Source organism: Achroia grisella, unplaced genomic scaffold, assembly GCF_030625045.1.
Source record: "Achroia grisella isolate CSIRO2021 unplaced genomic scaffold, CSIRO_AGI_Agris_v1 utg516, whole genome shotgun sequence".
NCBI classification, from domain to species: Eukaryota; Metazoa; Arthropoda; class Insecta; order Lepidoptera; family Pyralidae; genus Achroia; species Achroia grisella.
In genome coordinates this window covers 2,559,843-2,587,532 of record NW_026712909.1, presented here as the reverse complement: position 1 = coordinate 2,587,532, position 27,690 = coordinate 2,559,843, and the positions used below count along the sequence as shown (strand labels likewise).

At 31.3% G+C, this 27,690-nt stretch overlaps 3 protein-coding genes across 3 annotated transcripts; all 3 read right to left on the bottom strand.

The window, feature by feature from the left end:
- Positions 1-307: 307 nt before the first annotated feature.
- Positions 308-5,508, bottom strand: LOC131847150 (inhibitor of growth protein 3). The gene is made up of 11 exons (XM_059196624.1): positions 5,279-5,508; positions 4,993-5,064; positions 4,411-4,608; positions 3,964-4,105; positions 3,410-3,512; positions 3,154-3,243; positions 2,503-2,620; positions 2,055-2,166; positions 1,621-1,710; positions 1,141-1,273; positions 308-639 (listed from the first exon to the last, which is right to left on the bottom strand). Exons 1-11 carry the CDS (start codon positions 5,304-5,306, stop codon positions 523-525), a joined length of 1,203 nt encoding a protein of 400 aa, XP_059052607.1. The 5' UTR covers positions 5,307-5,508; the 3' UTR covers positions 308-522.
- A 2,579-nt stretch (positions 5,509-8,087) lies between these two features.
- LOC131847172 (pickpocket protein 28-like) lies at positions 8,088-18,694 on the bottom strand. The gene is made up of 14 exons (XM_059196652.1): positions 18,647-18,694; positions 18,373-18,564; positions 18,129-18,258; positions 15,406-15,527; positions 12,887-12,992; positions 12,350-12,504; positions 12,053-12,164; positions 11,830-11,922; positions 11,625-11,764; positions 11,140-11,270; positions 10,922-10,981; positions 9,752-9,965; positions 9,162-9,335; positions 8,088-8,651 (listed from the first exon to the last, which is right to left on the bottom strand). Exons 1-14 carry the CDS (start codon positions 18,661-18,663, stop codon positions 8,531-8,533), a joined length of 1,767 nt encoding a protein of 588 aa, XP_059052635.1. The 5' UTR covers positions 18,664-18,694; the 3' UTR covers positions 8,088-8,530.
- A 782-nt stretch (positions 18,695-19,476) lies between these two features.
- On the bottom strand, positions 19,477-25,594 carry LOC131847215 (pickpocket protein 28-like; the record flags this gene model as incomplete). Its single annotated transcript, XM_059196706.1, has 13 exons — positions 19,477-19,705; positions 19,896-20,069; positions 20,338-20,548; positions 21,313-21,372; positions 21,459-21,589; positions 22,235-22,374; positions 22,455-22,547; positions 22,783-22,894; positions 23,187-23,341; positions 23,622-23,727; positions 24,435-24,556; positions 24,971-25,100; positions 25,422-25,594. Coding segments are annotated over 13 exons (1,716 nt in total), but the record flags the coding sequence as incomplete, so codon positions are not given.
- Between the last annotated feature and the right edge of the window lie 2,096 nt (positions 25,595-27,690).

Genomic DNA, 27,690 nt, shown 5'->3' with positions numbered 1-27,690 from the left:
CTTGTTTTTACTATAATACCATAAAGATTACTATATGCACGAAAACCACAAAAATATATCTTGTGTTCTTAAATAAAAAAAATATAAGTATGGAAATTCTTCTGTAAGTGCGTAAATTTTAAAAATTCAATGTAGAAAACTTAAAACAATTATATTTCAACAAATTGCTACCTTAAATACAGCACTACACCTGTACAGCTGGTAACAGTATTTAAAATTTGATATTCACATTTGTCAATTTAGTCGGCGAGATTAAAATACAGACTAAAGAAAGCACACAGACTTATACATAATGAATGAAAAAAAAAGAAGTCTATATTGTTAAACGGTTTTATTAAGCCCCTAAAGTGCATACTAAAGATATTTTTGCTAATACTCACTTACTTAATGAGTCAAATTTGCCTTAAATATTTAAGAACCGAACACAATTCAACATTACAAATGCACTAAATATTATTGTTATGATTCAAATGCATATATTTTTAATATATTTTTAGGAAGTAGCTAATTGCATTAGGTAGTTCAGTTCTTTCGATGGGTGCGGTTGCGCCGGAGATTTTGACACTGAGGGCAATACCATTTGCCCTTTGGTGGAGCGGTGATACCAACACAGGGGTAATGGAACCACTCATATGGACACTGCAACAGACAACATATTTAAATCCATAATTGAAAATATAAATCTCGCATTTCTTAGAGTTTGTGCTGTAATAGTTGAACTATTACAGTATAGTCAAGTCTGATTTTATCTTATTACTGAAATTTAAGAAATCTACCAACTCGTCCCTTGCTAAGCAAAGCTTGTGTTATGAGTACTACACAACTGATATACACACACACACACACAATACAAATATATTGTTGTTTGTAAATACATGCATAATGTACATAGTAAACACCTGGACCTTTTCACGAAATAACACTGGAGTAGATAAAATTATAAAATTTGACGTAAAGATGATTGATTGTATTACGAAGACGGTTACAGGCTATCTTTTATTTCAGAATGAAAACGAGCGGCAATTAAAAACATGTGACAAGGATTTTTTTTAATCATTTCTATTCCACAGGAATGAAATGGCGGGAGGAACTGCGACCAATAGAGAGGTAGTAATGACTGTTTTCGACTACAATACATACGTCTTGATTATCACAGGCGACCATGTCCCCATAGGACACTTGGTTGCAAATACAGTAGCGTGGCTCGTTGGGGTCGTATGTCCATTCCTCTTCCATGGGTTCCTCAATAGTCACATTATTCACAATGTTGCCCCTGAAATAGATTTCAAAAAGTCTGACTCTACTTGGCTTGTCCTCACTGATACACGCAAATATAAGATGGAAGATTGGCATGGGTAAAGTATCAATACACAGCTAGTTTTTGTATAAAATAAAGTATATACATACATTTAACGAGGTATATCATCGAAATCGAATATAAAAATCCTTTATATACTATACCACATAGATTAAATATATATATATATATATATATATATGTACATATATAACTGAAAATATTTCTTGCAGATCTTAAATTTCGGATCTCGAATATTCGGATTCACAAGTTTTTTAATTTCCGTTTTTATGAAACGGTTGAACATTAAAATATATACTTACACAACAGTGGGCGACGAAGAGCGACTAGCAGCCGCGACAGATTGCTGTGCGTGGGCCGATATATTCGACGATGAACTGTAGTTTGTTTTTCTGAGAAGATTATTTGTATAATAATTTTACAAAGTATTGCGGTGCGGAATATTACATTCATTATTATCACATATCACATTTCATGTTCATTAAATTCATATACATAGTTAGATGATACTGATCCAAGGATGTTACTGACAATACTAATATTTAGTACACATTGACACAAATGTAACTAAATAGAAACGAGCCTAATTCTGAATATACAATATAATATTACTATTTAAAAAGTAGGAAGTTGATAAAAGATAGTAGTCTATGAGACAAGCGTATTCTAACCAGCATTATAAAACCATCTTAGTTACTTTCTTGCAAAAGATTTAATATTCAAACATTATACTTACTTTTGCTTTTGTCTTTTATTAGATGATGATGATGAGTTGCTGTGACCGTGTGATGTTGTATGATGCCCATGAACACTCGTGGCTTGACTGTGACCAGCACTGACACCATGTCCTGTAGTATATATAGCACAATATGTTTTAATTAATTATAAAGTAATATAGTATGTAGCCAAAATATCCACATCTATGGGTTAAATATGTTATATTTATCCCACAGATGTGGATTTGTAAAAAACTTGTATTAGTCACCCATTTCGATTAATATTAGCTTGTCATATGAAAGAAGACCCTAACGCTTAATTCTTCGATTTAGTGTGATTAGTGTTTAGTTGTGATATTATTGCTTTTTACTGATTTGTTTGAAAAAAGTAACAATCTACTTTCTTGTTAGTTCTTTTCGGATCAAATAACTTCGCTGTAAACATTGTTTTTATTGTAGTGATCGTACCGTGGTCATGGTGGGCAACGGCGGCTGCGTGATGTAGATGGTGAGCGTGTTGCAGTTCACCACCGGCCACCGCCTCGTAGGACGCCTTTAACGAAGCTGTTCGTCGTCCCTGCTGCATCTGAAACCGTGTATAGATAAAGTATAGTTTGTAGTTTAGTCATTACACATGGCACTATCATGTTCATATTTATGAGTGCTAAGTGTTTAAAGTAAAGTTATGGTGATAACAGAATACCTGGATCAATCTAGTAATTGACCATGACTATGAGTAGAATTAAAAGAGGATGTCTGATGCGGAATATTGGACATAATTATAAAAAAAATACTGTTATGATGTAAAAGAAACAAAGGAACAAATAGTTTTAGAAAACTTTGCCTTGTCTTCGACCATTAAAATTTCCCTTTTCTTCATTATTTTTATTACTTTTTACATATTATTTTTAATAAATTTTTTTATAGCTGTAAATATGATACTATTATTTATTGTGGAAAAATAATTAATTACAAGGCAAATAGTACAAGGGTTTGAAGAAATGTACATGGAAGAAGTTTTACAGACTTAGATGGGTTTTAATAGTGAGTAGTTGATTCAGTGTTCTAAAGAGAAAATTTATGATCAACATTCATGCGAACACCGGGAAAGCAACATACCTGTTGTGTGGCGGCTATAGCCTGGCTAGCTGCTGCGGCTATGGCACTGCCGGCATGACCCAAAGAATATGAATCACGTCCCAGGGCAGCCTTAAATAAATTAAATTTTATTAACAAATTTATCATCGTACACACTATATTTTTCCCTCCAACTTTAGGTTTAACTAAATTACATTGTTTCCATATTTATATAATTTATTATCAACATTAATATTAATGTATATTATATTCATGTAATAACTATGTGAATGAGCACCTGTATAGCAGAGTCGGTTCTGGAAAGGTTGCCCGTGGTGGCATGAGCTCGTGATTCCCTGGTACCCCAGCTATCTCTGCGTTTTTCTGCTCTGATACGGTATCTGCAAAATTATTTTATAATTATTTTACAATTGTTTACAATTGTTGATGATATTAATCCTACAAAGCAATCACAAAAGTTACTAAAGAATCAGTCTCTACATAAGTAAGTAGGTGTAATACCTAAATCTACCTTCAGAATATCGTGGCCTAGTGGTTTGCTAATCTGACTTATACCAAAAGGTTTGGTTGATACCAAAAAATAGCATCAATTCATATTTGTGATGAAAACATCGATAATACACCAAATCAATGAGAGACACGGCAGTAGGCTCTCCCCCAGCTATGGTGGATAGATAAACTGAGCGAAATTAGTAAGAGACATCACGACATCGTTAACAGTTGATAATGTCTATATGTCATTTAAAACATTAGAACTAATATGGGAAATATTTGCATAGCATGTAACTAGAAGAGAAATTAGAAAGTCTTAGTAAAATTATTACTTATTACCTGTTTTCTTTGTAATGGTTGTTATTAGATGTAGCAGTGTGATTTGTGTTGCTGTCTAAATCAAGGGATCTTTTCTCAAGCAACTCTGTTATGCCCTTATTATCTGCCTCTAATTCACATTTGAATTTATGCAATTCAGTATCTGTAATAAAAATAATAATATTTTCATAGTTGATTATAATAATACCGCACCCGCATAACGCCTAAACCCGCCTGCGCTAACAGCAGGGGATGGTTGTATACTAGTACTTAAGATAGGATGAGAATGAAGTTTGGTCACTTAGTCCAATATGGCAAATTTACAGGAATTTAATGGCTATTGTTTTCAAGAGGGTCAACCTGTCATGGTACATTAGTATTGGTGGGGTCCCCATTTCTAGCAATCTTATCCCCCAATATGTTATTATTGTTATATAAATTATGTTTTATATTATTGTGAGCACATACCCAGCCTTCGTAAATATCGATCAACTAAATCACGCATTTGGTTAGCCAAAGCTACTTTTTCATCTGCCTCTTCTAATGTTTTGTTATACCCATGCTTTATATCTGCAAATTCTGTGTTAGCTTGATCTGTGTTCATTTCGCCACGCCGACAACCACCAAATAATGTGCGGACTCTTTTTTCCAATGTGTCCATACTATCTGTATACAGAATTGAATAGTAAATTCCATTTACATTTTTGTAGTCATTATATGTTTAATGTTTAAATGTTTAAACATAGGTATGTTTTTAATTCTAATATTATAACTATTTAAATTACTAAATTAGAATATTAACAATTACTTTAGTTAGTAATGGAACAAATATAATGAGGGTCGGGATAACCCCTCAATGTCTAGCACGTTGTGGAACAGTATAAGGAATATATATGTCTCCTTAGACAATATATAGATATTAGACATTATAACATATAGGCATTCCATTTTTCAAGCAATTGCCTTCTTGTTACTAGAATACTAGTAGCACTGATGAATTTAAGCAACAACAGTATTTTCACATTCAAGGGTCAATTTTAAATTACATACTTTGAACAGATAAGTCCATCTCTCGCATTTCAGTAAATCTATCCCTAAGTTCCTGTGGCAGATGTTCGATCACTGAAAACAAAAATAATAATGTAAAAGCAAAGGATAGTCCCAAAAGATGCATTAATACCTAAATAATAAATGTCAGAAATCAGTCTTGTATAACAGTTGAAAAAAATTTGAATAAGCGCGCCAGTCGAACGACATAAACAAATATGATTTGACACGCCACGGTACTACCAACAGATCTGCATTACGTAATGCCTTGGAATGAAAATCAACTTACTTTCTAAATAATCCTCAAGATATAACATTTTGGTGAGTCTTTTTTCTGTACCGTGTCTTTTTTATACACTTTGGAAATACCAAACTTAAAGAAAACTGTTTTTAACTTAAGAATAATTAGATTGAATAATCTCTTTGCTTCTACGTGTCACGTAATTTTATGCACATTTGACGTTAAAAATGAATGAGTAGGGCTGTTCCTAATTCTTGTATTGTGACGATAGTTTTTCTTATAGATTTTGTGTTTATAATATCGATATATACTTTAAGTATATAAATGGGTATATAAATTTCTTTTATTTCATCAATTATTTATCAAATATTTTTGAAGTCTAGTAATATAGTTTATATTACCAGTTATGAAAATGCTCTTGTTACTATATAGCGGATGATAATGGAATAGTGGCATTTGCTGTTTATAATGATATGAGTTAATGGTAACTATCTTTAATAATAATTAAACTATCTTTACACTTTTTTTTAATCTATAAGAGCAATTTTATATTGTTTATCGTGCAAAGTTGCTATTACAGGTATTTGATTATTTATTCTAATTTCTTTTTCTTTTAAATTGGACAGGTTCAGGACAGGTAAGGTCAATAACATTACCTAACCTAAGTATTAAAATACACATAAAAACACAAATTATTTTGTCATACGTTTTTTTTATTAAAGTCAATATTTTCCTTGCACTGATTAGGATGTAATTTTATTTATTTATTTATTGATTTATTTCAGCCAACTAGGCCCATATTATAAATACCTTATAGACCAACATACATATAATATAATATTTAAAAACTAATACATTGATATTGTCTGTGTGATCACGGCAATCTGCCACGGTAGCGCCGATATACCACACCTTTCGGCCAGTAGTCCTCTTTCATGAAGGTGGGCAGCAAGTCGGTGGGGACCAGGGCCACAAACGCTTTGAAACTCGCGTTGTGACTCGACTTCAGCTGTGTTACCCTCAATGTCAGGTTACTCTTGGTACGAATATAATCGTAATGGTCACAATGCCCTAAAAACTTCTCTAATTACGAAATTTATTACAATGCCAATTTATTATTCTTATTTTCTCCCTAAAAAAGGTCACGTATGTTCTAAGATAAAGACTGCTATAATAATCATAATTATTTTGTTTTTATTATCTTATCGATATTCGCTACTTGCGATGGTCGGTACATCATTAATATCGACTATGCACAGCCGTACCAATAGTTCAGCAAAATAAGTAGCGTTCTCAACTAAAATATTGTCCTCATTTAATTTTTAAGTAGCGTTCGATGTATTAAAATTTTATTTTAATTGTTTTAGATGAAAGTTATTAAAATAACATGTTTTGATAGTCACGTAGCGTAATATCAACTATCCAAACCGATATTTTAGCTTGGACTCGTCTCGATTACTTAAGTACCTTTATCGGGTACTATTTTAGTGATTATGTACCCAGATATAAATTTAATTTTAATAGTTAATTTATTATTTATAATATCGATTTCCATGCGGTCCCCCCAGTAAACATCGTCAATAGTTCATGGTGACTCCAGCAGGGCCACGATGGACTGTTGCAGACCTACTCACCTAAAAAAATAATATATTACAACTAATTTATTTTATTGTTAGCATACAAAATGATACGAAGGCCATTAACGGAGGTAACATTAAAGCTGGATGATGTACAAGAATATGAAAATTCACGAAGTATTCAGGAACGTAATTTGTCGTCGTCTTTAGTAACAGACATGCAAGATGACACGTCTAAGTCTCATGGCACCGGGGCGAAAACTACTGAAGAAATTCATAATAGAATTGGTTATGCTCCCAAGAAGAAGCCAAGTGGACCAAATACTGTTTAAAAGTATGTTATCCTCAATCATATTTTTTTTGTTGTTGTAAACATATTTACAGCCCGACTGGCTATATTTTAATCATGCACATAATAATTATCATGTACTTTTATTTCAGGAATGTATAGCTACTGAGATCCTTAAAAGTTATTTTACTTTTCACTTTGATACTTACTACTACTTTTCACATCTCTTTGATTTCATTTAAATACGATTTTTGTTTAAAAAAGCCATCTTATTGATTTGATTTCCTGTACGTACTTATACCTACATAGGTAATAATAACGTAACTTTATGTATTTGACATTATGGAATTTGAAAGACAGGTATCCACTATGGCTAGAGTGTTAATCTTTTTAATTTTATACTCTGTTTTAATTGCAGGGACTAAGACTGAGGCATATTATTAAATCAAGTCGAAAGAAACCTGGCTGAAGGGAACACTCCAAACAAAGTCTACGCATTCCTTATATTTCTATGATGTATTAATAATTTCTTAATATTTGGATTTCAAAGTTTCAGTATATAACTATATTTACGAAATGTGAAAATTTCTTAGTTAATATTTTAAGTCATTAATTACTTACTAATTATGTTTGGTACATTGGTAGGGCAAGTAAGGTAGGTTCATTTGATTAAAATAAATAAAAGTGATATTTGAACACATTTAATTATTTTATTTGAGACAGCCTTCTGTGCCCTGCGGTTGATGCGACTCATGCGGCTGAGGGTATTGAGAACAATAGAAATACCCACGATTACGAATAACTTATGCTAGACACCATGAAAATAACCGGATTAAATTGAATAAAAACATGACTGTTGTACTTAGATTATACCTGCGTACCTACATCAAATGAATTTACTTAGGTATTTATTTATTTAAGTAATACAATACTATTTTAATGTTAAATAACAGGTGTCTTTCGTGGCTGGCTTCTTACTGGCTTTCGTGCACTTTTTAGTCATGTTCCTTATGTAGATTAGCACGAGTTCTGCTTTTTTTAGATCTGTATCCGTAGGATATATTTTATAGACAATAAGTTATATTTATAATAATAATAATACACCTGGACAATTCACACAAAGCCATCTAGTCCCAAGTTATGGATATTAGACATGTGAACCAAAAAAAAAACAAGTATAGAATGTTAAATTCTAAAAATCCACGTTGGCTGATTGCCACAGAAATTTAAGTTTTACTTGAAGCTCGTTGTTAGCTAATGGAAACTAATTCTAACCTGAACTGGGATTAAATCGGTACTACCACAGATAATATAATATTACATATACTACTAATGGAAGGAACAGTATATATATCTATAGAATGTAAACACACATAAATGTTGAAAGCGGTTTAGCTATAGGTAGGCGAATAAAATAATTAAATTGATATTATATTAATCGATAAACTGTTGCTTTGTTTTCCCAATTTTATCACCGTCTGGTATATGTTCAATCTTAGGCAGATCTGATTCATGCTTCGTACTACGACGACGATTCCAGATAACACAAAATAGTCTGTAACAAAACCACATATTTACAAAACCAAATATATATTTGTTCGCTCGACTTCAAGAATTATGTATAAGGTTTTTAGTAGTACATAATACGTGAAGTAAGCATAAGTATTGTAATATAGGTATGATCACTGACTACTGCTATGGCTGTGATCTATACACTGGAGGTATATGAAGAATAATCAAGATGTTCTTTCTTAGATGATTTGCTTCACAGAGTCTAATAAAATATGGTATAATCCAGATTTTAAGGTGGACTACATACTGTATATATTTTTTTAATCTGTCGAATGTTTCATATATAAGTACAAAATATACCAATATACTAAACCTTTAATGTTAATATTGTTAGCAACTGTATTAGATAATGCACCTGCAAATGTAGTAAGTTATGATAATCTATTACAACGACAGTGATAGGTTGGCGTTTTTGTTAAACGTAAATTCATTAGCAGGTACTACAAGATTATTAATTCTGTGACTGTACTTGTAATAATGTTATTGGGTATACCTTATTGTGAGGAAGTATATTATTTCGGCCAAACTCAGTATAGAGAAACCCATAAAGAGTCCGAGTAAACCTCCACAGTTAGCCAGGAAGTCTGTCTGGCCGTATAGTTCAGAACGCCGTGACGTTATGAACTGTGGCTCCTTGAAGAATATCATTACTCGCGAGTACATCATACTGAAAATTATATAAAAATAATAGACATTAGAAATGGATTAGCGATAATTTAAGGCACGTGACTTCGTTATGTTTTGTCAGGAAAGACAACTGTTTTTGTTAATACAATAAGAATATGAACATTTACTTCAATATATAAATTTTTATTATATAGAAAATGGTGGAGGTGTGCAAGGAATTAACTACTGCATGTTTCTGGTCCTTCGAGCCAGTTTAGAACCAGCGAGCTAACATGGAGTTAATTATTATACTTGTATCGTCAGTTATACTTGTATATTCAGAATTTATACCATATAATTACCTAAGTACTAACATAATTAAATCTTGTAAATGTCAAAATTATGTACGTACCTACTCAGTACTGTTTCATGTTTCAAATTATAAGGTAATATGACGAATAAAACGTATATACTCACTCATTCATGTGAGGTGGTATTTCTAATCTGTAGGCTCTATATATAGCTTTCCAATCATAGTCTGCCTGGGAGGTCTCCGCTTCGTATTCGATGGAAGTACAAGCTGGCAGACATTTACAGCGGGAGGCTATCTTTCGCGCGTCCTCATCGATTGTATCGTTCTTTTGGTTTACCTTCTCTAAAACGGACTGCACTTCCACGACAACAAGCTCCACTGGAAAGTAACATACAAATAAATTCTGTTATTATTGAAATTTGCTCACGACATGATATTATATCGTAAAATGGAATTATTACAAACTAGTTGTTACCTTCGACTCACAACCCCTATTTCATCCCGTCCCAGACTAAAGGTAGTCTATATCTATCTTTGTGAAACAATCAATATTACTGTCGATTTTCATTAAGATCTGTTTGCCGTATATTTTTGAAAAGGAAACATAGATAGATAGAAGCATCTTCGAATTTATTTAGTCCTAGCTATTTAAAATTAATAAAACAAAATGACTAATTTATTTCTTTGAGTTAATTTCATTAGCCTATATGTTAACCTATATTTAAGACGACGCATCAATTTATACAAATAAATATTATCCTAATGCTTCCAACCACAATTAAACAAACAGATAAAAATACTAAACAGCTTTACTTCATCGTACAGGTAGGTACTCATACACGAAAATATAAAACTCAAAACCAGAATATGATAACAGTATAAATACATTTATAATTATATTTTTTTGCAGTGACATGACTTGTCATATTTATATTTAATACTCACTCAGTCCTGTGTTCGTGACATTCAGGCGGTTGTTATTCAATAATAATGAATTGTATTTTTTTTATAAATAAAATAACTTAAATAAGCTTAATTGTATAATAATAATGACTTAGGACAATTCATACAGTGTTATTTAGTCACAATTTAAGAGAGATTGTATTATGGGTACTAAGTGATGGAAATAATTAATTATACATATAATATACATGGTAAATATCCAGAACAATTCAAATCATCATACTTAAAAATACAAATGTTGGAATCAAAAATTAGAAATGGTTTTCAGTGATATACCTATACCTACCAGGATATGTGCCGAATAAATTATTTAAGTCGTGGACTATTTTACTAGCATACATAACATTATGACTTTATATATAGTAACTTACTTTGCACTCGTTTCATACAGGCCATACTTCCAGCATTACAAACTCTTATTTCTGGGCCATCTAAAACAAAGCGAATTTATGCTTAGGTATATAGATATTGTTGATAGTTCCCTCAGAACAGAGGTATAACAGAGGTATTACTTCTCTGTTCTATTATTGTTGCATAGCAAATAATATAATGAAATATTTACATAATGAAGTTTATGATAAATACTCACGTGGCATGCCAAAATGCACACAACCGCATCTGGAGTATGTATAATTAGACATACACTCCATCTCGCAATTAGATTGAGTGTAAACCTTAAAATATCTGAGATACCTCTCACTTGGAAAGTAGCATTGTCGTCTAAAATAAATAGACATAGTACGTATTATAAATTATATAAAGTACTTGAATATGTTAACATTTATAATTTTTAATTTTAATACTATAATCTTCTGAAATGAGAGGATCGTGGCTAGTGGTTTAGTAATCAAATTCGACTCTAAATGCTTAAATTCTAATTTAGCCTATACAATATTACTTTACATGACAATTTTATTCTTGACTAATTGTCTGGTCATAGAAAAATCCATAATTACTACAATACAAACCAATTAAATTCGAGAAATAATTATTAACAATCTTCACCCCCCTCTGATTGGAGAGGAGATTGGGCGGGTCCATATTGTACGGAATCTTGTAAATTTGTGCGCTCACCTGGCAGGCTCGTATGCCCTAAGTCCCGAGGAGGTGGTCATCATATTTGGTTTAATGGCAACAACGACCTCTTGTGATAAAGGGGATCGAAAATATTGCTGCGTTAGTCTCGGCATTTCCGCAGGATTGTGTAATAAAATCTGTAATATTAAAAAAATATTCTCACTTCTTAAAAATAATATTTATTTATAATTATGTTTTATACCTTAAATCCTTGGACTGGTCCCTTACAGATATAATCTAAATCAATTTCTTTAGACCTCATCAAAAATGTTAATCCAGCTTTTGCACCGTACCCCTGAAAGATGAATTAGATAAAAATCCAGTCAGATATTATAAATTCGAAAGTGTCTGTTGTCTATCTATAAGTATCTGTTGACTGTTAGCTTTATAATATAAATAATAAAAAGTAAACGTAACGAACTTACTGAACCCCGATGTGGATACGTTTCTATTGGAGTCATAGGATCATATCCATCTTCCAAGGACCAAGATTGTGACATTCTTTTGTGATCTAGATACTGATAATCTTTATGCAGACTGAAATTATTAAAAATATTAGGTAAAAAAATATATAGTCGTTGATGATGTTGATAGTGATAAATTTGATGTGAACTGAAATCCATTAGTACATTGCTTAGTAGAAACTGCGGTAGCTCATTTAGTTTTGCTCCTTTTATATATACAAATCTAGTACATTTACAAAAATTATGAAAATTAGATACTTCTCCATTCTGAACAATTCTTCAGCGCGCAATATGTTGAAGGTGTAACAATTTCCTTCTTCTGTTAATATAGGCGAGAATAGATCCGAACATGTTTCCTTGGGAATATCTTTCCATTTACACCCAAAAAAAGCTTCCGTTATGTTGGGAGACAGCTAAAAGTATGTATTTAATTGTAAATTCTACAATGAAATAAAATCTATTATTTCGTACACGAACAGTGAAAAATTATCTTGTATGATATTATATCGTTTTATTATATTATATTATTTTTATTGTACTTGGGTGTACTTCAGGGTACATAGTAGATAAATAGCCACGGTACCTCAAAATGAAATTATAAACTTTAGCATTATTAAAAATGAGATACGTACCTAAGTACCGAATAGATTCTTAAATAATATTTTAGGCGCTACTGATTGTCTTTTAAGAATTCTTAATTTAGTAATGATGTCCTCGGAAATAGAGAATGTTTAATTGTTATGAGACATAATAATGTTTAATTAAAGGACGGGGAGTTATCTTTTGAATATCTACCTCTCTGATATTTTTAACAGTACTATTGCCATCACAAAATTTTCTTCCAGTAACAGGGGCAAGATGGTCATCGCAAACAAGTGTAACATCTTCATACTTGTTCCGCCTGAAATAAATTTACGATTAACCTGTAGCTGTACCCTCGACTTCGTCCGCGTAAATATTGAAAAAATATTTAATGAGCTAATTCAATAAAAGCTAAATAAAAAAGTTTAATTGTCTTAGCTTCAAAAATGACGATACAAAGTCCCTTACAATTCAATCAACAGCTTAAAAAATAAAATTTCTAGCATCTAACTTTAAAAATGACTATACTTCGACAGTACCTTGTACCTACCTTTTCAACACCCTTACAACCCTTTTTCATATTAAAAAGTATCCTATGTCCTTTCTAAGAGTCTAGTCTATCTGTATCCCAAATTTAAATTTAAATCGGTTTAGTAGTTTTGGCGTGTAAGTGAGTGAAGCAGATTTATAATATCAGTAAGAGTAAAAATTTTACAAACTTTAAATGTCATATTTAACCAACAGCCTACAAAATACGTTCTAAGCTTCAAGATTTAAAAATATTTCCATACAACCTTGCATCTACCCTTTCAACTTTTCATCTACCCTTTCAGCCCCTTGCAACCCTTTTTCGAATTAAAAAGTAGCCTATGTCCTTTCTCGAGGTCTAGACTATATGTGTACTAAATCTAATTTAAATCGGTTCAGTAGTTTTTACGTGAAAGTGAGACAGACAGAGTTACTTTCGCATTTATAATATTTGTAAGAAGTAAGGATGACGTAGATTATATGTATATTTGTGTGAATTATAATAATTTTGTTTATGAGAATGATGACGAATATCAAGAGCTGACTAATGTCATCAAACAAAGGGTGCAACTGTATAATGACGTATGTGGATTAAATTATACCTAACAGGAAAGTATATAACAGCTTATTGATAATGTTTGAATATATCATGGTGGGATATTAGAGCATACGAGTATAGGAGTTAAATATACGACTATAGTAGATACTTTGTGCGCATGTCCGCGTAGGTATATACGAGTAAATTTATAGACGTCATCTAGTTGTTGATAATCAAACAACAATAAAAAACAATTCATTAGAATGTTGAATATCACAACTTAGCGCAGCAGCTATTTTTTTAAGTTTTTTTGCATCTGACCTATATTTTTGATACTAATATCTCCAGCCCTTGTTCTGTTGTAACCATAACTTATAAAAACAGAGTTTTCACTTAGTTAGGTACGATTTTATTTTGTTATCTATACATATAAATAAAATTGGAGTGTCTGTTTATAATATTGAAATAACAGTTTTTTACTACATGCATATGAATATAAATACGGTACACTAACCAAAATAACATTTTTTTACAATTTTTTCTGTCTGTCTGTCTGTTTGTTTGTTCCGGCTAATCTCTAAAATGGCTGGACTGATTTTGACGGGACTTTTATTGGCAGATAGCTGATGTAATAAGGAGTAACTTAGGCTACTTTTATGTTAGAAAAATTCTGTCATTAACTTTTTTGTTAAATTCCACGCGGACGAAGTCGCGGGTACTTACAGCTAGTTAATAATAAATCCAAATATAATGCTTAGTATTATTGTATCTAATATCGATTAGATGTTTCGTATGAAAGCAAATAAATGTATGTTTACCTTATTAGGAACGCAGTTGATATAGCTATGTAATATGTATTATGTATCTGTGATATAGCCAAGAACTTGTCCGAACAGTGGATGAGCGAATAAACTTTTATTAAATGTTTTTAGTTTAAAATGTGTACCTCAGTCTTTATTAGTATATATTATATATTTATTAGAAGGTATACAAAGACACATTTTAAACCAGAATATACTATTAATTAATATATTGGTATCAGACGAGAATTGAGAAATTAAAATTGCGATGAATTTGAAATTCCTTTAGATGTAATCACAAAGTTTTCTATTGATAATGATAACCACACTGGTCTAGAGGTTTAGTACACCGCCAGACTTTCGTTGGTAAAGTGTTCGTAGAAACTGTACCTATTGAGGTAGTTAGTAGTCACTATGTTTTCATTTAACAGCTATTAGTACTAATTAGATACGTAACCAATTCTGTAGATCTCAACAATTTCAGGCGCCAAGCTGTTTGTATTGTAAGCGTTTCGGGTAAAGGATGAGAGCAGACAGTAAAATTATAAGATAAGTAGCAATCAGTATTTTTATATACTGATTTATATAGATAGGAGACTATGGCTACTTGCTTCAGTTTTGTAGCTCTGCGACCTACAGAGATCTATTGTGCTCGCCTTTTTCAAAGGTCTTCCTAGACCCATCAGGGACAAGACTTGAAGGATATTCTTTAGAATAAGTTTTTATCTGCTAACCTGATAGATAAGCTATATAGCATAGTGACGACGATTCCTTCAATTTCTTGGTCATTTCAGCTATATAAAAAATAAGTTAAAATTATACAAACAATATTTGTTGTTTGACCTTCTGAATGTTGTAATACTTACTCTTCATCGGTTAGATTTGCACGTTTCTCGGTGTCATTGTAGAGATGGTAATATGCTGTAAAATTGAACTGTGATTGCTTTGCCTTTGTTTCTAAACAAACGGTCACAGCTGGATAGGGTATCTGTAATAAGAAATTAATAGAACATGTTGTCCAGAAGGAACATGTTTTAAAACTGATAATATCTAATATAATTAGATAGGGACAGTGTTGCGATCACATACCAGGTTCGCTATATTACAATATGAGAATGGAGATAGGCATAACTCATAAACTAGCCGAGTCCGCAACTTAGTATAGAATAGAATAGAAAATCATTTATTCAAATAAACTTAATTTAAGCACTTTTGAATAGTCATAACAATTTGTTTTTTATCTACCACTCGTTCGGAAAGCTGTCTCATCACAAGAAGAACGAGCAAGAAACTTGTGTGTTGCTCTTTTAAATAATCCTTGTAAGTTTACATTTACAAGTCGAAACGTGTGAATACAAACTACCAACAAGCACTAATTTTTTGGGTCAAATATAATCATGCAATAAGATTAAATCAGTCGTAGTGATAAGAGCAGACCAGTCCCTACAAGCAGCACTCGTTCACGAGTATGACGGATGAGCCAGCCATCACTGCGCTCGACCATATTTTAGGGAGCCCATTGACCCGGCCCACCACGCCGCCACATGTCTGGACATTTTAGTGAGCATGACTACTCATTCCACACGACCACGTCACAGCTACAAAAATTACTATATGGTAGTTACAGTATTCGCACTTTACATAAGGATGCATGCGGCAATCAATACAAAAGCCGCTACGCTATCATATATCAAGAAAGCAGTATGAAAATTAAAATTATAACGTTGTCCGCAAATAAACTTATTCTTGCTATATATTGCTATCATCTATAAATTCATCTATCTTATAATAGGCTTTTTTACATAACATTTGTTTAATATAAGATTTGTATTGCCTCTCTGTAAGATTTAGCGTAGACTCTGGCAGTTTATTATAGAATCTTACGCAATTACCATAAAATAAATTACTAACTTTGTGTAGACGGCATTTAGGTAAAATTAGCTTATTTTTATTGCGTAAGTTTCTACTTGTACAGTCTTTAAGTTTCTTGAAACTATCTAAGTTTTTCCTTGTATAAATAATATTTTCATAAATGTACTGTGAGGCAACGGTGAGGATATTTGATTGTTTAAAGCATTGACGTAATGACTCTCTAGAACCCATACCATAAATAGAACGTATGGCTCTCTTTTGCATAATAAATATAGTATTTATATCGGCAGCTTTACCCCATAGCAGTATGCCATATGACATAATGCTATGGAAATAACTAAAATATACAAGTTTTGCCGTCGCCACGTCTGTTAATTGCCTTATCCTTCTAATTGCATAAGCAGCAGAACTAAGTCTACTGGCTAATTTTGAAATATGGGGCCCCCATTGTAACTTCGAGTCCACTGTTATTTCTAAAAAAACTGTATCATTAACAAAATTTACTATTTCATCATTAAGCAATAGCTGCGTATTTACTTGTTTTACATTAGGCAGCGTGAATTTAATGCACTTAGTTTTGTTGGAGTTCAATATAACTTTTTGTTTCTAAACCAACAGGAATAATAAACACTATTTTTAATGACGTGCACAAAAGATAAATATGTCGTGAAAACCAAACCCAAATCAGTTAAATCGTTTCTGAGATTAATTCGTAGGTATAAATGCACAGAGGCGATTACAGCCTATGGTTGCGTTTAGTTGTTATAAACAATGATTCCATGTCTAAATTAAAAAGTATTAAATATTAAGTGTGGAAAAAAATGGTTGGAACATGAATTGGCGATAATACGAGTATAATAATATAGCAAATTCATGCCCTGTCAACAAAAGCTATACCTACCTGCAAACATAAGGTTAAGCTTATGTTTGCAGGTAGGTAGTAGTTTTATAAAATAATATACAATGGCAGAAAAATACTAACAAAGTAGCTACCTAAAAATATTATTACTGTGATTATATAACTTTATGTTTAAAGTACTTAAATAAATACTTAATTGCATGTTTGCAATTAAGTATAATTATACATATAATGCACAACAACTCACTAAGTAGTATCATTAAAGCAGCCGCAGTCACTATCATCTGACACGTAACTAGACTAGATGGGAATATAAATACGTCAGATATTTAATATCGAGATTTTGTGTTTATAAGTAAATAAAAAATATGAGATTTAACAATTTCGATTATACGGTAGATAATATTAAATTCGAGTGAAGAACAGTTTATTATAGCATAAAAAAAAATTATACTTATATAAAAAATTTAAGTATTGAATTTTTTATGCTATAATAATTAACACCTTTAGTATGCAGCAGCATGTAAATGAAGAAATAGTAAAGATTACACATAGAACACCTAAGTATTCAAAGGTTTTGTGATTCACCAATTACTAAAAATGAAGTTCGAATATAAATGTTATTATATAAACACTTATTTATACAAAGTAGTCGTCCACTATAAAAATAAGAAAGTAGGTACATATGTAAAGTTACGAGCAGCACCTTATCACTGTAACAATTTACTGGTAATACTTGAATATGTATTTATAACGATGTAGTCAGTACTTAATATTCATCGTGACTGTGCTTGTATTGAAAATATTGCATATGGATACTCGTATAAAAATAAACTGAATTTGAATCAGGGTACCCACCTGCCAAACAGGAGTTGACGTTTCAGCAAAACTTACGATAACGGGGCTTATGTTCCATTTTATCCAAACTTTTCTTATTAGCCCAGCGCAGAGTATCACACAGCATATGAACATAAAGAGCCAAAATATTCTAGAAGGTTATTGGTTTTATTAAACATTTTAAATGAATTTGCTTAATATCGAAGTTAATTGACCACATAAATCGAGTAGTATCCACTACAGCTATCATAATGTAGGTACTCACTTTTCTACCGCTGTTCTCTGTTTCTCTCCAATATATTTTAAGCCATGAAGATTAGAATTGGCGGTGTAATCAATAATATAATCTTTTAAAAAAAATGGTTTCTTTTTTAACCATTCATTTTCATTTGATTTATTTTTCTTTGGATCAGCATCTAAATCTAGTTTTGAAGTACATTTTCCAATGCTTTCCGACCTATCAGATCAAATAGTTACAGGTAAAGTTTTTCTATTAGATATATTATTTAATGAACAAATTATTTCACACTTTAACTTACTTAGAGTGTCGTCTCATAACGTAATAGAATTATCTATTACACAGTGCAATGCGCGACGTTTCGCAACCCTCTGTCCATTTCAACTTGGTGTTTGCTATATGTATATCTAACATATTATAGCAAACTATCAAACTTTCCCTAAGGACTTACTTATGGAATTAAAACGCACACGAAAATGAACAAACAGCGTGCAGTTTCGCAAATAATTTGCCAATTGAATTAGGTACGTTTCGTACATGTGAAATAATGAAACTAATTTTCATAATGACTTTAAAAGAAAAATATTAATTAATTATACGGCAATTGAATAAATACCAATGTGTTTGTGAATTGTACTACATATGTACACGTATTTAGGTATTCTAAACGAGTACCTATAGCAAGTCATCAGAGTGGTTTTGTTTCAGAAATCCATTTTTCCATATTACAGACTTAGGCCATATCTATGATATTAAGTTACACCTCATACCATAGATAGTTTTATATATAGGCTTCTTCGGCAACAATAGAAGGAATTATAGCAGGTGTCTCAAAACTTTTTTGTTTATAGACGGTGTTCTATCTCAGTTTATCTAATATTCATGTACATGCCAAGACAATGCAAGGTAAGATACTAAAATACCTATTTTATTTTTATGATTTTTACTTGCAGTGATACTCAGACCTTGGCTATCATTGTAAGTGAACCAATCAATAGTTTGTTGAAATACCGTAATTAAAGGACAATATCAATAGAAAAATCGAATAAAACTAGGTGATAATTTATTGAGATTAAAATTGATCATGCATAATTGAAAACTTATATGACTAATTTATCTTACATACTATGTTTAAGAAATTTTAAAAATTTATGATGCGTTATTTCTAACAATAATTGTAATTGAATATTAGGATAACTTCATAAAGTAACAAATGAGGAATAGGTATTAACATTAAAAGTTGATACTTGTTTAATCGCAGTAATTTTGCTTATCAGGTTTTGCGGCCACATCAGCAGCTTTGAGGAGATCGGAACAATTTTTCTTATTACGGCGACGATTCCAAATAACACACCATAGTCTGAAATAATGAATTTTTGTTGTATTAGTACGGCATACATTATAATTTTTATAAAAAAGTAGATTACGAAAGAAATTTTAGTTTTTTGTGTCATTCGGACTATAATTACCTATTTATTAAGAACCATGACTATAATTCCCTATGTAAATTTTAATTCACCACAATGATTTTAATTAGCCTCGAAACTTACCTCAATGTAAAAAAGTATAGAATTTCGATCACGCTCAGAATAGAGAAACCCATGAAAAGCCCAAGAAGACCGCCACAATTGGCAAGGAAGTCCGTCTGGCCGTAGAGTTCAGATCGTCGCGATGTTATGAACTGTGGCTCTTTGAAGAAAATCATTACACGTGAATACATCATGCTGAAATTAGAATAATTATATATATATTAGACTAATTAAATACCAATAACACCGAAAATAGTGAAATTAAATTATTATTGTTAGATAGCTTTATATTGAAACTGAAACGTTGCGGAGATTAAATATTATAAATACCTATTTAATTTGCGTAGGTAATATTTTTACATTTATTTTTACATACTGTAACCATTATATATTTCTATTGCATGAATATAGTTCTCCTATTAAATGAATATAGAACAAACTTTCCATGAAACGTAGTACTCACTCATTCATTTCAGCTGGTATATCTAATCTGTAGGCTCTAAATATAGCTTTCCAATCATAGTCTGCCTGGGAGGTCTCCGCTTCGTACTCGATAGAGGTGCAGGCTGGCAGACATCTACAGCGGGAGGCTATCTCTCTCGCCTCACCAATTGTATCGTTCTGTTCATACGTCTTCTCTAAACCAGCTTCCACTTCTGCCACTACGAGCTCCACTAAAATGTATGAAGCGATTTCTACATTGTCACATTTATTAGCAGACGTTTCTATTTGTACTGATTCAATACGTATTGAAGCTTTAAATACTTTAAAAACAGTCCTAAATTCTAAAATATATAGGACGAATTCAGGTTATAGTGGCAAATATAAGAGAAATTAACCGTAATGGTTGCCAAGGGTTACCATGTATGGCACCCCTGCATGCCATGCAGAGCGTGGGGTCTTGTTGATAGTAATAGGGGCATTAATATTTCAAGACCAAGTCCAAGTCCCATTAATATTTAAAAAAATTAGCCATTACTGTAGGATTTTATTGTTCAAAAATTACTTTATTTCGTTTCAGGGGCAACACTATCTATACATATACATATAAATAAAATTAGAGTGTATGTTTGTAATATGAAATAACGGTTTTTTACTACATGCATATTAATATAAATATGGTACATGCACCAAAATAACATTTTTTGCAATTTTTGTGTGTCTGTCTGCTTATTCCGGCTAATCTCTGAAATGGCTGGACCTTTTTTTGGCCGGTAGCTAATGTAATAAAGCTTAGGCTACTTCTAAAATTAGAAAAGTGAAGTTAAATTCCACGCGGACAATGTCGCGGGAACATCTACTTTTTAATATAAAAATTGTATAAAGTTTGAAAATAAACGTATTATGATTCGTATTAAGCAATCAATAGTTCTTTTTACCTTCAAAAGTCTGTATATTGTAATATTAAATATATATTAAAGAAACCATTTGTACTCACTTTGTACTTTTTTGATGCAAGCCATGCTGCCAGCATTGCATACCTTCATCTCCGGGCCGTCTAAAAATAATATTTGTTTATTTCAGACAATGCCTACTCTCGCACGGCACGCTTTATTTCACAAGTTGCACATGTATTATACTTACGTGGCATTCCGAAATGAACACAGCCACATCGTGCATATGTAAAGTTTGTTAAACACTCCATTTCACAGTTAGATTGAGTATAGATTTTAAAATAATTGAGATATCTCTCGCTAGGAAAATAGCACTGGCGTCTGAGGATAAATAATTAGTTAATTACATATACTTAACAGTTTTCACATGTAAATACTTGCTGTGCCCGAAGCTTCGCCCACTATAGCCTATGTGTTCTTCTGATGCACAAGCTATAGGTACCTATTACTTTAAAGTTTCATTAAAATTTATTAAGTACTTTTTGCGTGAAATCCGTCCATCCAGCCACACTCATAAATTCCCACGTTGTCATAATATTAATAAGATACATTACATAATAATATCGGAATTACAACGTTTGCAATCCTTGTGGGTTACTCTATGAGTAGCGATAACTGCTTATAGATATCAATATCAACATCATTACACACACATACACAATAACATCTGACATATACCAAATACACTGTGACACCCATAATGCTTCGTCATGCAGTTCTCCGCTCCCTTTTTCTGTCATGGTTTATATTTTAAGCTGGGAACTACTTGTAGTAGAGAAGCTACCAAGGGGCAGGAATAGATATCAAAACCAATAGCTACTAATTAGAAATAATACTAGTTAGGTATTGATTGAATAGTAGAGTAGTAGAGTATAGTTAGAGTATAGTAGAGAATAGTAGAGTAGAGTTGAATAGTAGAAAAGTGTATAGATATTAGTGTTTTGGGTGTGTGGTAAAAGTGCTTGCCTGCTGGGATCATACGCCCTCAGACCCTCAGAGGTGGTCATCATTTTCGGTTTAACAGCAACGACAACTTCTTGCGATAATGGAGACCGAAAATACTGTTGTGAAAGTCGAGGCAATTCCGCTGGGTTATGCAGCAAAATCTAAGAATACAAAAAATGTAAAGTTTCAGGTAACCCCACGCTGAACATACAGGACAGTCAGTTAATTTTATATTACATACCTTAAATCCTTGTACAGGTCCTCTACAAAGAAAATCCAAATCGATTTGTTTTGATTTCATCAAGAATGTCAATCCGGCTTTTGCACCATATCCCTAAAAAGCAACAAGAATATCGTCTCAGAGCTACTAAATCAAAATTAATGTATACTTCGTTGAATTGTATTGTTTACTAATCGAAGTATCTATAAGGTCTGGAGGCTGTGTACACTATTCATTTTACCAACATTCGAAAACATCAAGTTTTAGATAGAAATATATGAATTATTTATTGTATTTAGTGATTAATAAGCAAGGAAGAAAATAATATTCTAATACAAGTAACACTTACAGATCCTCTATGGGGATATGTTTCTATAGGAGTCATCGGTGCGTAGCCATCTTCTAAAGACCAAGATTTTGCTAGGTTTTTATGTTCAAGATATTGATAATCTTTATGTATGCTGTAACAGTTATTATATGTCAATATTGAGATGTTTAATTTGATCTAATACATTATATTCTATTGTTTATGTATTTTACATTTTATTAATCTAATATGACTATAAATAAACATGGACAATACTTTATTTAAACTGAACAACTAAAAGAAAAACAAATAAACATAAGTGGAAGCAAATTTGTAACCTTATTATATATTGTATATATTAAAAATATTGTAGACGAAATAGATTAGGGAATGTACTAATAAAATAAAAAACGCTCATGTAGTGAAAATTAATTTGAATTACATACTTTTCCATTCTGAAAAGTTCATTAGCACCTAAATTATTAAATGTATAACATAGTCCTTCCTCTGTGAGTATAGGCGAGAAAAGATCCGAACATGTTTCTTTGGGGATATCTTTCCACTTACATCCAAAAAATGTATCTGTTATGTTCGGTGACACCTAGAAAAGAATTATTATTTCTTTATAGCTAAAATACCATTATTTGAAATATAAACGAATAATACCTTTGGTTTAAAAGAGTAGTAGCATTTAAAAGAGTAGAAGTAGTTTCCTGTCAAATCGTCTTAGCTGAATCACGGACATCACGGATCACATGAATAACATCACGGATGTCGCATTAAAAGCACTATTCAAAAGTAATTATGACTTCCCAACTAATATGTATATATATTTACAGATCTAAGATGTTTATAGTTTTGTCATTTTTGTATACACTTACCTCTTTTATGTTTACAACAGTGTCATTGCCGTAACCAAATTTTCTTCCTCCAACAGGAGCGAGATGATCATCACAAACAAGCGTCAAGTCTTCATACATATTTCGTCTAGAATAATTGAAACAAGTAGATATACATTATCTTATTATTCTTGTAGCAATTATTTAAAGAACGAACCACTTCCGCAAGAATCTTAAACTACAGACTGCTGATTTTGAAATGACAGTTAACGTAATTTTACAATAATTAATACGTCAAGAGAATTTCAGTACATAGGTATGTACTTCCTAGAGTTTTGAGGATTGTGTTCGAACTGCGGCTCTGAGCAATAAACAAAGTATCATAATATATATTATGCTTTGATACATGGATGTTTGTCAGTCTATTTTTCATTTATAATATTAGTATGGACTAAATAATATAGGTAAATAATAATCAAAAATCTCAAATTGAAATGAATTTACCATTCCAATTATATAAAAAATATAATAATTTCTCAGGACAATACACACAACGCTAATATCAAGCTAAGCAGAGCTTCTGTTATGAGCACTAGACAACTAATATAGAAACTTCGATTTTTTTATACATAGAAAACATCCAGATCAATATACACATACTCATACAAATGTTTAAAATGTTCAAGGATTCGGACCCGCGACCATCGAATGTAATAAGGTGAGCTAAACTGTTAGACCCCCAAGATCTTAAAAAAAAGCATTGCACGTAATTTTTATTAACTTTACTGTATAAGGTCATCTGTATTTTTAAAATTAGAATTTAATTTCTATAATAAGACAATTTTTGAGACTTACTCGTAAGTAGTTAGGTTTTCACGTGTACCGGAATCATTATAAAGGTGATAATATTCTGTAAAATTGAACACGGACTGTTTAGCTTTTGTTTCCAAGCAGACTGTCACAGCTGGATATGGTATCTGGAAGAATAATAATCTCAATGATCATATTCTTTTGTTACATTGTTTAATATTATTATTTGTATTGCCACTCCTGATTATTATAATATTTTGGCTCTTGTGTCAAAAATTATAATGATTTTGGATTGAGTCAAACGTGATTCTGCAATGTTCAACGACTGAACAATTTAGTAGACAAAACTTACCTCACAATGTATCTTATCCTAAATAGCTCGGCAATACCGTGAAATGGAGTCTATCCATTGATAATAATTTTTTAAGGTATAATTTAAAATATACATAATCTCTTTAAAAATAAAACTGATTACCTACACTTTAAAGGGGTGAATACTGTAACCACCAGTATATGCTATTAAATTACTGTTACTTAATAACATAATTTAATTAGTAGCCATAATGTTATCAGCAACGTACCTGCCACACTGGGGTGGATGATTCTGCAAAGCTGACTATGACTGGACTCACATTCCATTTTATCCACACTTTTCTTATTAAACCAGCACAAAGTACCACGCAGCAAGTAAATATGAACAGCCAGAAAACCCTACAAAATTGTTGCTTATTGGTAATAAAAAAATATATCTTGCTACGTTACTATCTATTTAATGATACCTACTTGTGTACTCATTAGAGGTGTTTCAATTTACAATAGTTGTTGTGCGAAATAGGAAACAAAGTAGGATAGATTATTATGTTGTTTATTACTGCTTATTATTTTAGAAGCTTGTGAAGGTTTGCGAAATTCTAAATCTTCATTTTGTTTTTGTGTTTTTCAAATATTTAAAAAATAATAATTGATATACCTATGACATAATACATAAATGAACTTGTTAAAAGTTAGTTCTTATATCAATCTTTGTCCCACCTTTCAAGTGAAGTTCTCTGCTTCTCTCCAATATATTTGAGACCATGAAGATTTGAATTTGATGTGTAATCAATCAGATAATCTTTAAGAAAATTGGGTTTCCTTTTAACTTTTACCTCATGCCGACTATTCCAATCACTTTCTGGCGGTTTCTCAATGCTTTCAGCTCTACAATGTAATAAAGTATTTAGTTATCTTGAATGAAGTTTTTTTTAAAGCATTTTTTACGACACTTACCTAGAGTGACGTCTCATGTTTCAAGTGACTGGACTGGGTGACGGCCCAAAAAGCTTTGTTGGTAATTTAGGCTTGGTTAAAAAAGAGTAAATCGCCATTATAGTTAGAGAGCCGTACGCATAACGTAAATTGTTGTAAACCACAAATCTATCCAAGAACTGAAGATTCTGAATTCGCTATATTGTGGTATGTTCAGGTATATGTTCTTTTTTAAAAGATCCAGACTCAACCATACTAAATAATGTAACAAACAATATTTACAAATTTATAACAATTGTATACGTACCTGTATATATGTACCTACCTAAAAATATTTTCACAGTATTAAAAAGACACTTACACTATTTTAACTACATATGTATATTTTGCAGGATCTGTCTGTGTTTCACTATAACACAGTTCAGTAACAGACAAGTAGACCCTATTATTAATTTTTACATTTAATTTTAAAATTAAGTAAATATTTAAAAAAAAAACATAAATAAAAAACAAAAATAAATTATACAGTCGCACATAAATTAAACACATAAATTAAACAGTCTTACATGAAATAACTAACGATTTTCTGGTGAGTATTTAATTCCAGTTTAAGTCATATCCGTTACCTAGGTTGTATTTATTACTTAATCTTAATTATATTTTAGTAGTTAATCTTAATTATACAGACAGTACATACATATTATTTTTCTGGTTTTATAGCAATATAAATGATTTACTATCGACTCCTGGACTACTATGACACCCAGAGGACTACATGTGTCAATTACGAAATTAAAATTCACACAAATTGCATACACATAGTCGTATTGTATTATGTTATTGTCTACGCAATCCACAAAAATATAGGTAGTAGGTGTGTTAAAGGAATTATTAATTTAATTAGATATAATGCGTGTATTTGTTACTTATTTTGTTCTACCGTTGTCTGTATCTAATTATATTATAAAACGAATATGCTATGAATAATAAAAGAAAATTAATTTGGTTATTAATAAAATAAAGCATAGCAATTAATACAAATAAAATCAAATTGCCGTTAAAATTACCTAAAAACAAATACGACATTGATCCGATATTGTTGTATTATCTTGAAGCATAGACATTAAAAATAAATGAAAGTATAACTACCTATGTTTTCATTGTGTTTATGTACCATATAACCATTATAACATAGGTTGGCTATACAAATACATAGATACTAGATCGTAGGTATATGTGTAGTTTATTTTATTGTGAACGTAGGTCATTATTAAAGTGACTAAAATTACCTACAACAATAATATTATTATATTGTAGGCATTGAATTTCTATTTTCGTCATATTGACAAAAAGGGTTGGATTTTTTATTTGTACTATATAACCTTGGTGGTGATTACCACACCGGCACCACCTTACTTCCAATAGTCGCAGGTTCGATATTTGGACAGTACAAACATGATGAGTAGGTATGATTAATACTATTACTGTGGTTATTTTCTGTGTATATTTGCAAAAATGATATATTTTAATATTTAGTAAGTACCTAGTTACCACAAGTGAGTGCCGCAATACAAACTCTGCTTATTTTAGGACTTGTTATTCCCGCGACTTCGTCGGCGCGGAATTTAACTTTATTTTTCTAAAATAAAAGTAGCCTAAGTTGCTACTTTTTACATCAGCTACCTGCTAAAAAAAAGTCCCGTCAAAATCGGTCCAGCCATTTTAGAGATTAGCCGGAACAAACAGACAGACAAAAATTGTAAAAAATGATATTTTAGTACCTTATTTATATGCATATGCATGTAGTAAAAAACGGTTATATCAATATTACAAACAGACAATTTTATTTATATGTGTAGATTAAATGGGGTTGTGTGAAAATCAGAACAGCTTATCATAATTATTATTATTTGTTGTCATCTTTTACAGCTCACATGTGATATCTTACTCACGTATACAGCTAAATATTTAATGTATATATAGCTCAGTGTTTGATATGGATGTGTCATGAAATAAATATTAATAATAGAAAAGTATATCTACCTATTTATGT

Excerpts from the sequence above, each read along its gene's own strand:
- LOC131847150 (XM_059196624.1), bottom strand. The coding sequence starts at position 5,306 with ATGTTATATCTTGAGGATTATTTAGAAA. Across the intron at positions 4,609-4,992 it reads GATGGACTTATCTGTTCAAA|ATAGTATGGACACATTGGAA; the intron begins GTATGTAATTTA and ends TTCTGTATACAG. Across the intron at positions 3,513-3,963 it reads AACCATTACAAAGAAAACAG|ATACCGTATCAGAGCAGAAA; the intron begins GTAATAAGTAAT and ends ATAATTTTGCAG.
- LOC131847172 (XM_059196652.1), bottom strand. Across the intron at positions 15,528-18,128 it reads CGTCAACTCCTGTTTGGCAG|ATACCCTATCCAGCTGTGAC; the intron begins GTGGGTACCCTG and ends TTCTTATTACAG. Across the intron at positions 9,966-10,921 it reads CTGTATGAAACGAGTGCAAA|TGGAGCTTGTTGTCGTGGAA; the intron begins GTAAGTTACTAT and ends GTTACTTTCCAG.